We start from the raw sequence: 11693 nt of genomic DNA, 5'->3' as shown, positions 1-11693 counted from the left end.
CTCATTTGCCAAAGCAGGACTATTGTTGTAGCCGATAATTTGTTATTATTTATTACTCTTTCTAATCGCTTTAAATGGATTGTTTTTTAAAATATATTATATATTTTTTAAAATTTCCACTTTAAAAAAATTATTATATGTTTTTAATTGTTGGCTTGAAGTTATATAATCTTTGTGTTGAAAATGTATAAAGATGACGATTTCTTAAAATGGTGTTGGGACAATTACTTGATGTTTCAATGAGTGTAGTTCTTTTATTAAAAAGCACATTTATGCAACACTTCTTGAGATTTTTGAAATTGAGATGGATGCAATGACATCCTTGGACACTTACACAAATTTCAAGGACATGATGAAGTTGTCAAGATTAGTAAGAATAATATAATGGTGGGACAACCCCAATAAGCAAACAAACACATAGAACCTACAAAAATGACTCTTGTAGCTTCCATATAGACTTTTTTTTATCCTTTAAAGATATTGAAGCACAAAAAACATATAGGGGACACCATAGACTAGACTTGAGAAAAAAAATTACAAAGGAAAAAACCACAAGTATACTTTCTTAGATTAGTTATAAACGGTAGTTTCATATTACGTTGACATAACATGTGAGAAAACACAATCAAATTGACAAAATTTGTGCCTTGTAAAGTTGAGCTCCAATCTAGAGGAAGAAAAATAGTGATCACCATAGTTCCAAACTAATATCAAAATGAATGTCATGTGAATACAAACATCTAGGAAGAAAAATAAGCCCAAAGGGAGAACCTCCAAATCAAAGAATGCAACATGTCCTTGTACTTATACCTTTAAATGCTAAATTTTGTGAAGCATTATCTCCTTAACAACACCCCAAATGAATATCCTCATTAACACCTAACCATTCAATCACTAAGATCAAAGATAACAAATGTATCATGTAAAATTACCATGGATGTAAGCTTCTCAAACTAAGAAAGTTCAAACTCAAAACCATTCCCATAACCAAGGGAATAAGCCCGATAACATCTCTAAGCTCCACATAACTGAATTTCATCATAAATGACCTCATATGCTTAAGGAGGTAAACATTCCAACACTCCTCAAATGAGAATAGAAAGTATAAGGCATAATACATCTAAAAATAAGAATGGGCAATACCCTTTTAGATGACTATCCATTAAGTAGACCGAGAGTGGAGAATGCAAATTGCTCTTCCAAGATAACCAAGCAATCATGACTCACTCCAAGGACAATCTCCTCTATAGGTCCATGTTGAACTCGTGCCCAATTGAGGTTTAGGCTCCTCATAATTCCTATTAAAACCTTATCAAAGAGTATCCATATCAAGACGCATCTCTAATCCCAAGAGATCTCCTAGCCTCACCTATGTTTCCATGTATTCATTAGCACTTGTAATCCAATCAATTCATTCCAAGCTCCAAATGCAACACTCACTCTCATGAAGAAACCAAGAAAATGATCAATGTACTTAATACAAAGAGAACCGACAAGATCAATGTAAAAGCTCCAACCTTGAGGAAAGAACACATCACGACATCATGATCTAATATCTCCTCAAAATATGATCATAAATTCTAATGAACATATCATGGTCTTAAGAGAACTTGTATCATGCCAAATTCTAAGTTAGTAATCAACAATACATCATGACATAATACAAACCATCCTATCAAATAAAAATCACATGTCCAATGATAAATCATAAATTGATACCTCACCAAAGACTGCAAAAGTCCTCCATGGTTAACCAAGATGTTGCCATCTCAAAACACATGAAGGTAACCATCCATCACCAAGTGATGAATCCACGCCGCTACCAAAACTTTTACTAATTCATGTAACCAATCTCTCCAAGCATCGTGATAACCATCTCCTAATTGAACATCCTACATAGCCCCAACACAATCAAATAACTTAACACACCATCAACTCCCAAAGGGTAAAGTCAAATCATGATCTCCAAATGAAGAATGTGCAACCGCCATTAAAACATCAAGAATCAATCTAATATCACCAAACCATCACTTTTAGAAACTCCAATTAAAATGTGTAAGAAAGATATCATGACATAGTGATAAACCATCCCGCTATAAGTCCTAATAATCAATTGTTTAGGCACTCTAAATAAATCCATCCTCTCATCTTAGTGCACACCTACCAATATACAAATGATAATAAACAAAGACAACTAACTAAATCTACATCAACACTAAAATGACTTATAGATATAGACAATCCAAATCCGAGTCATCCCACTACAATTAAATGGGTGGCCTACCTGGATATAAATGCATAACTTGTAGATCCAAATCTAATGAAACATTCAGACTCATCATCACATTAGCAATCTACAAATCAAAGATAACTAAGAAGATAACATGTAGATCTCAAGACTTAAACATTAGGTCAATTGCACATTCAATTTTCCACAAGAATCCAAAACCAAGTACCATAGTCTAGGGACCCAAGAAAGCATCTACCAAACAACCACAAACTTTATCATGTCATGTCAATACACAAATGTAGTTGCATACCCATGACACCATAATCAAAATCAATGTTGTACCTACACTCAACTACCACCCACATGAGACTCCAAGTCTACGTGCATGTATGTCCATGTCCTCAAACTAGAAGACCACATGCATACATATCTCTATCAAATCCCACTGTAAAAACAATTGTAAACCTATATCAAGAGGAACCAAACTAATAACAAATGTATCATCATGTAATCTCATGAAAAATTGCACTCCCTCAAGTTTTAGCCTGCTGCAGGTTGTCTAGATGCACCTAGAAACACACCTCGAATATCAGCCAACTAAAAGTGATCAAACAAGTACTCAAACCTCTCTAGTCATAAGTAATAATTAATTAGCACCACTATGCAGTATATTGCACATCCTTTCCAATTCCTATTCAAAATAAAAAATCTAATTTTGTATGCAAAATTTATGAGAAAAATCATATACTGAAGAACACTTGGCTTTCAAGTACCAAAAACTAATCAAAACAACAAAATATAGCTACCAAACATATACCAATGTGTAGTGCTCAAAGAGAGCTTTATGACGATTATCAAAAGTTGAAAAATGAACCTAGACAAAAAGTTATGCACGTTTGAAGAAAACTCCCCAATTTGGTTAGTAAATCGCTAGTGAGTGGCCCTTGGGTGGTTGGTCAATGGTGCCACCGACAACACGATGATGGTGGGTTGGTGGCAAGCCAAATACATTGACAGACTCGAGAAAACATTTAAATTCAATTTAATTTTTTATTTAAAAAAATTAAATTCCAAATAGTCTAGACCCAACACAAATTTATAAGGCAAGTTTAATTGTTATTAGACATCCAAGAGAAGGCACAAATGACTATTGTACCTTCTTAAACAATCAATGTTGACATGACAAGTGGTGGGTTTATAGAACCCTTAAGCATATTTATATATTAAAAAAAATAAATTTTGCAAATATGGTTAATCAATTTTTTATTTTGTGATGACGTTGCCTCTTGGTTGACCTATACAAAATGACCATATGACTAAGGTTGGATTTTTTTTTTTGCATTCTTTTAGTAATCGAAATAAGTCAAATTTTATGCCAATCTTGTTTTCTTGGGTATCCAAGAGCCAATGATGAGGTATGTTTTGGCCCAAGGGACATTTGTGAAACTTCCCCTCCAAAACCCTCATAATAAAAACTCATTTTGTTTTAAGAATTCATATTCAAACCTTAGATCTACGAAAAATAATCACAAACATGCATCTCCAAAATCCTATTTTTACAAAATAATAATCTGCAAACACATGTCCATACCTTGAAAGAAATGTTTGCAATCTCTCTTGCTTTCTCATGGCTTCAACTTTGCATCAAATCTACTCATCCAAGGGTTATTGCCACAAGAGGGATCTTTGAAACCCCACAACCACAAACATGAATTTGATACCAAAAGTTAGGAAAATCAACCACAATGATCAATTCATTTCTTACATAAACCTTTGAGAGAAAAGTATATATAAATTACCATATGTAAAGACCAGAGACATATTACAAGATAACACAAGATATAACCTAAAAAAACCCTCATAAAGGAAAAATATAGCCTCCAAGAGCATCAATGCTCAATGTATTAAATTCATCAATGAAACATTACAATACACTTAAAAAGCCTCCATACACACCTCTAGAACATCAAGTCTCTCCAATGCATCCTCCATGTGTCCAAATTGTATCACACATCCCATGCCATACTTCACATATGCACTCCTCAGAAGAGAACTCAATAGAATGATAGCCAAGCCAAAACCCCAACAAGCCAATCTTAAACCTCTAACCACATGCTTCTTGTTATGGACTCAAGTTCGCATAAATACAAACAAGTAAAACCAAGTTATATACTTGGAACACAATAAACCAAGTTTTAATATGACAATGTATTTACATCAAAATAAAAAAATAAGTGGGGATAAGAAAGTGAAAAACATCTTTCCTCTCTCAAATCTTAAAATTATTTCTACAACTAAAAATCCTCATATCAGACCATTTACAAATACAAACTAGACTTTAGACAACTAATTGTTTGGTTGATATGTGGAAAACTAATGTTGAGCTCTATCTCAATGTTTGTGCTCAATATTGTAATTAAAGTTTCTTGGCATAAATTAAACTATAATTTGTAGTGCCATGCGACGTATGAAAAATTTAAATATTTGTGATATTTTATTAAGATTCAACTGTGTAGTTTATAAGTCAAACTCATTGACTCAAATTTTAGTAATTGTTTGAAATAATCTAACTCTACTCAAGTTTTAGTAATAGTTTGAAAGAATCTAACTCATATATGAGTATTAGAATCCACAAGAAATAAGAGTATCGGAATCTAACTCATATATGAATATTAATAATTCACTTATTACAATTGATGATGTTCATAAAGATGAAGTATTTAATCTTCCTAATATTTTATTCTAACTTGAACATATTTAATTATAATTTTTTTATTAATAAAATAATCAATTACTATTTTAATTAATTAAATAAAAACACCTACAACCTAGTTCAAGATGTGTTATAAATTTACAACAAACAAAAGTAGTTTCAAATGAATATGAAAACATGTCACAGCGTATCTGTTCTTAATTTCCACACCCTCCCCATATCAGCTTTCTTGCAGCGTAAGAAGTGCCGTCTCTCAAACGTGCGGCGCCCTCCTGAATTGAATTTGTTGCAACATTTTTTTTTTAGGGATTTCTTTTACTACCTACTGATGAAGACGCTGAGGATGAGATATTTACCTATTTCAAACACGCGCAATGCGTAGTATCCAGGTACAACAAAGCTGTCTTTTCGGGAAGCCCACCACTTCAATGGCAGAATTTGCCAGGAAACCTCAGTGCAAATTGCTCATTTGTTATTCACACCTGTGACTGCCAGCGGTGTAAGCCCTGTTCTCCATCTCTTTCATCCAGCTGTCACTTAGCCGTCTCTGCCTATTTAAACCCTTAAAACTACACAATCTCACTTCATTACATATCAAATCTTTCAAATCTGTGCTACGGCTGCACTACTCCTCACCGAAATGGCTGTTCTAGGTTCTGAAAAGGTTGTTATTCACTTGCTGTTAATATGTATGGTGGCATTGTCCACAGTGGATGCCGCTGCTAGGCCCCTTTTTCACTGGAGAAAGTTGTGTGCTCTAGTAGAAGAAGAGCCTCTTGTCCTCAAATACCACAATGGCCCTCTGCTTACCACAACACCCACTCTCAATCTTCATCTCATCTGGTACGGCAATTTTACTTCCGCGCAGCGTGCCATTGTAAGCGATTTTGTGCAGTCATTGGGAATGGAAAGCGGCAAGCAGGGTTCTCCCTCTGTCTTCACCTGGTGGAAGACAACAGAGGCCTACAGAGGCTCTGCCCCTTCCCAATTAAATCAAGCTCAACCTTTAACCCGAAGGCTGGGGAAGCAGAAGCTGGACGAAGCTTATTCTCTCGGAAAGTCCTTGAAAAGAACTGACATTGCTGTCCTGGTGAAGAATGCTATCCATTCCAGAGCCCTGCCGCCGCCTGAGAAGAAGAAAAACAATGGCGAGGTGGAGTTGTATTTGGTGCTCACATCTGAGGATATTTTGGTGGAGAACTTCTGCAGTAGCTCTTGCGGATTCCATGGAAGTGACAAAGCAGACATTGAATATGCTTACGCTTGGGTGGGGAACTCAGCAACGCAGTGCCCGGGGCAGTGCGCATGGCCATTTCATCAGCCAATTTACGGCCCGCAGAGCCCTCCTCTGCTGCCCCCCAATGGCGATGTGGGCATTGACGGTATGACCATCAACATTGCGGCGACGATTGCGGGAGCAGTGACGAATCCATTCAAGTCGGGATACTTCCAGGGAGACGCCGCTGCTCCATTGGAGGCGGTATCAGCTTGTCCGGGCATGTATGGAAGTGGTGCTTATCCCGGTTACGCCGGGAAACTGTTGGTGGACGAGACGACAGGTGCCAGTTACAACGCGCACGGCGTGAACGGCCGCACGTTCCTTCTACCGGCAATGTGGGATCCCACCTCACGATCCTGCAAGACCTTGGTCTAAATCACCCATAACATTATTCGAAAATTGTTGTATACGATTCTTTTATTCTTATATTACTTAAATCAATAAACAATTTTTCATACATGCAAGAACTTCAGTTGTTAATTGTTGTGTTTATTATTTTTAAATTCTTTTTCTAATAACTTAAAATGGATTTTTTTAAATATACTTTTTATGTGTAAATTTAATTGGAAATGATATGTGACATTTAAATGATGGTCAATTGGACTTTAAATTTATTTTTAACATACAATAAAAAACAACCTATGGAATCTATTGTTGTTTCTGGATTTGATTGTATGACGTTTTTTGCATCAATATTTCAGTGATCATCATCACGATGTTTAGAGAATTTACTTTCTTTCATATCTTGGCATTCTCTAAACATCTTGATGATGGATCACAGAATGTGATCTGAAACGTTGATGCAAAAAAAGTCACACAATCAAATCCAGAAGCAGCAATAGATATAATTGGTTATTATGTCTTATAGGTAAATTATTTGGTAGTTCATGATGATGTCTTTATCAATATTATTTTTAAGGACAGGTTATACCTGTGGGCCCCACCACCAACAAATTGCCTCACATCGTTAAACTATGGTTGTTTTTCGACTGTCAGGAAGTTTCGTCAAAGTAGGTTTTTTTGTCTCCTTTTTCAAACCACATTGGTTGTAACAGACTATTTGTTCTTTAATTGTTCTCTACTCTCTGCCTCGTTTGTAGTGCAGTTAGGTATCTCCCGCAAGGAGTACGAGGTAGTCCCATAAGGCTCTAACCCATACATAGATGGCTGGCATCGTGGATTATAAAAGACACTTTACTTTACTTTTTCAATTGTTTGTCCATGTATGCACTCCTCTAGCCATGCCATCTCTGTTGTTCTCACCACGATTCCCCTGCATTTTCTCACAATCTTGTCTCCTGTGCACTCACATCACTGATGTAAGTTCAAATTTTCCTTCCCTTGAAGCCACAACACGTCTATTTTGTGTTGCGCTTTTATTATTCCCTATGCATTTCTTCCAAATCTGCAATATTTCAAATATTCTAAGTATGCACCTCTCTTTTCTCTGCGCATTTCTTTTCTTGTCAATATATTTGTAAACTAAGAACTTCACATTCCCCACTCTCCTCTCAACAATAAATATTTCCTTAATTCTTCTTGACGTTTCAACTCCTCTCACCTTATATTGATGCCTTCATTCATGGCTAAATAAATTGACAAGGAAAAATGGAACGGTCAGTGCAATTCATGAGACAATGTCTGTTAAGAAGCATTTGGTCATTTTGGTGACATATTGATCAGAACATGACAAATTTGACAAAAAAAAAACCCTTGTCTATTGTGCTTGGACGAATGTCCAAACTTAGTTGCAAAGCTCACAATAAAAACAAAACAAAATCAAATCAAAATTGAAAAAACAAATTAGAAATTTATTGGCAGGCCACTTGCCTATTTTTCTCAAATTTAGGTATATAGCTATTCAAATGAAAAATAAATTCAGACTTTGTGGAATTTGAATTTTTCCAAACTCACAGCTTGTTTGGTGCAAATGACTAGAATTTTCATCATTTTAGCTTGATTTTGCTCCATGAAAATCAAATTATCCACAAAATTCAATCAAAAGATACTTATAAATTGTGGTCTTTACACGACACTTTGGTACACAACTGAAATGAAAAATGAGTTCAGAAGTAATTGAGTTTGAATTTTCCCAAGCTCATAGCTTAGTTTAAGAAGATTACTGGTATTTTCATTATACTAGCTTGATTTTTTCAAATGAAACTAAAATTACTAGAAATTTAAAATAGACTATCTTGATCTTGTTTGAATCTAAAGGATAGATCACAGCCTACATAAAACAATTGTTGAATTGAGTTCAATTAACTTTACATTAAAAAATTAATTAAGATCTCCTGAGTATTCAATTGTGGATAGTGATCTTAAATTTACCAATTAGCCGATATGTTTAAGCCGATAGGCTTTTAGTGGGCGAAAGCGGCCATCGACGATCTTCCTCCGATGCGTGCGTGTTCATTGTCCGACCCGCTTGATGACATGTGCCTCGGTTGTGGTTGTCTCCGTGCGTGCACTCTGTTTCCGAAGCGACGCTGTCTTTAATGATTTCGTCCTCGAGGCTGTGCACGAATGTCGACGTTCTTTATGGCTGCTTGCAACCCTAAAATTAGGCTTTTAGTGGGCGAAAGCGATCGGAAAATTGCAAGACATTCCGACGGCCGCTGGAATGTCTTGCCACCAGCGATCTTCCTCCGGTGCGTGCATGTTCATTGTCCGGCCCGCTTGCTGGCGTGTGCCTCGGTTGCGGTTGTCTCCATGCGTGCACTTTGTTTCCGAAGCGACGCTGTCTTTAATGATTTTGTCCCCGAGGCTGTGCATGAATGTTGACATTCTTTATGGTTGCTTGCAACCCTAAAATCTAATTTGTTTTGTTGTTGTCGGTAATATTTCGCTTTGGAAATTTTCGCATAAGGTTGTTAGCTTTTGTTCTCGTTGTGACTATTTTACTGGTTAGGTTTTGTTCTCGTTGTGATTGTTTTACTAGGCTTCTTTGTGAGTTTGACAGCGTGAATGGTTTGAATTTGCAAGGTAAGGTTTCATTTTATTTAATTGTGTTTTTATTTTGTAATGCATTTTGTTTATAGTCTGCTTATTTTCTCCTTCTGTCTGCTTGCAGGGTTGTTGCTTTGTTTCTGTTGTTTAACTATTTGTGAGGGTGGCTACTTCCAATTTGCAAGGAATTTTCGAGGCTGCTCTGTCAGTTTCAAGCCGTGAATGGTTTGAATTTGCAAGGTAAATTCTAGTTATATTTATATTCTTTTTCGTTTTGTAATGCATTTTTTTGGAATCTGTTGTGCAAATTTTTGCAAATAACTTTCATTTTATTTAAATTTATTTATGTTTGGTAATGCTTTTTTTTATATGCTTATTTTCTCCTCCCGTGTGCTTGCAGGGTTGTCGCTTTGTTTATGTTGTTTAACTGTTTATGGGCGTGGCTACTTCCAGTTTGGAAGGCATTTTCGAGGCTGCTTTGTAAGTTTCACGCTATGCATGCTTTGAATTTGCAAGGTAAGTTCAGCCGCTTGCAACCCTAAAATTTAATTTGTTTTATTGTTGTAGGCAATATTTCGCTCTGCAAATTTTTGCATGAGGTTGTATATAGTCGTGGATTTAGGTTTTGTTCTGGTTGTGTCTATTTTATTGGGCTCCTTTTTTAGCGTCACGGCTTGAATGGTTTGAATTTGCAATGTAAGAACTTTATTTAAATTTGTTTTGGTTTTGTAATGAATTAAATCTATACTTTGCTTATTTTCTGCTTCCGTGCGCTTGCAGGGTTGTTTGTTTGTTTATGTTGTTTAACTGTTTGTGGGCGTGACTACTTCTAGTTTGCAAGGGATTTTCGACATTGCTTTGTGAGTTTCATGCCGTGAATGGTTTGAATTTGCAAGGTAAGTTCGCGTTTTATTTAGATTCTTTACGGTCACTTGGAACCCTAAAATCTAATTTGTTTTGTTGTTGTCGGCAATATTTCAATCTGCAAATTTTCGCATAAGGTTGCATATAGTCATCGAGTTAGGTTTTGTTCTGGGTTGTGACTGTTTTATTGGGCTCCTTTGTGAGCTTCACGCCGTGAATGGTTTGAATTTTTAAGGTAAGCTTTGGTTTTATTTAAATTTTTTTTGGTTTTGTAATGCATTTTTTTTATAGTCTGCTTATTTTCTCCTTTCGTGTGCTTGCAGGGTTGTTACTTTGTCTATGTTATTTAACTGTTTGTGGGTGTGACTACTTCCAATTTGCAAGGCATTTTCGCAAACTTTGGATATAGTTGTTGAGTTAGGTTTTGTTGTGGCTTTGACTGAATGGTTTGAATTTCAAAGGTAAGTTCTGGTTTTAGTTAGATTCTTTTTTGTTTTGTAATACATTTTTTTATAGTTTGCTTATTTCCCGGTTTGGTGTAGTTGCAAGGTTGGTACTTTGTGCATTTTGTTGTAGGTTAAAAGGGTTTTAGTTGGGTTTTGATGTTTGTAGATATTTATTGATTTAAGTTTCTTACTTTGTTTTAATCTTTTCATCCCCGGTGATGTGCACCAATGCGGATTGTTTTATTCGGCTTGTTTATGAGGTTCTCGTCATTAATGGTTTTACGTTGCCAAGTACTTGTTTAGTTTATTTTTTAAGTTTTCAAAATTCATAATGCATTGTTTGATAGTGTCCTTATTTTTGGCCATGGTGTGGTTGCAAGGTTGTTACTTTGGTTATGTTATTTAACTGTTTGTGGACTTGATTACTTTGAGTCTGCAACGTCTCTGTTCACTTTGACAGGTATTTAGGTTTTGACCATTCTGTTGCCGATTAAATTCTGGTCTAGGTTAAAAGAATTTTAGTTTGGTTTTCAAGAATATTTTGTTGTCAAAATTTTCACCAAACGTTCAGTATTGAATTTGAAGTTTTTCAAATTTGTAGTGATTTATTTTATAGGGTGTTTATTTTTTTTGCGTGGTGTACTTGCAGGGTTGTCACTTTGTTTATGTTATTTAACTGTTTGTTGTCTTGACTACATACATATATGCATAGGTGTGTATAAAGCAAATGATCTTGTCCCTTCGATACGTCCGTGTTCATTGCCTGGCCCGCGTGGTGACATGTGCCTTGCTTGTGGTCGTCTCCATGTGTGTGCTTTGTTTCTGAAACAACGTTGTCTTTAATGATTTCATCCCCGAGGCTGTGCATGAATGTCGACGTTCTTTATGTGTGCAAAGATTAACAAATTGTTAGAGTACCAATATATGTATATAAACCTATATATATATATATATATATATATATATATATATATATATATATATATATATATATATATATATATATATATATATATATATATATATATGCATATACACATGTACGTGTATATATACATGTACATATATATACACATGTACGTGTATATATACATGTACATATACATACACATGGTGTACATATATATATATATATAATTGTTTTTCTTAGAATGCATTGTAGTGCTGATATATGTATATGTACATATATATATATACATGTCTGTATACGCA

The 11693-nt window shown here is 35.2% G+C and overlaps 1 protein-coding gene across 1 annotated transcript; it reads left to right on the top strand.

Annotated features, from left to right (window-relative positions):
- Nucleotides 1–5282: 5282 nt before the first annotated feature.
- On the top strand, nucleotides 5283–6681 carry LOC131063993 (protein EXORDIUM-like 2). Its single transcript, XM_057998000.2, has one exon. The coding sequence runs from the start codon at nucleotides 5584–5586 to the stop codon at nucleotides 6595–6597; it is 1014 nt and encodes a 337-aa protein (XP_057853983.2). The 5' UTR covers nucleotides 5283–5583; the 3' UTR covers nucleotides 6598–6681.
- Nucleotides 6682–11693: the final 5012 nt, after the last annotated feature.

The sequence above is a fragment of the Cryptomeria japonica genome, chromosome 11, assembly GCF_030272615.1.
Source record: "Cryptomeria japonica chromosome 11, Sugi_1.0, whole genome shotgun sequence".
NCBI lineage: Eukaryota > Viridiplantae > Streptophyta > Pinopsida > Cupressales > Cupressaceae > Cryptomeria > Cryptomeria japonica.
The sequence above is the reverse complement of the archived record's forward strand: the minus strand, read 5'-3'. Positions and strand labels throughout refer to the sequence as shown.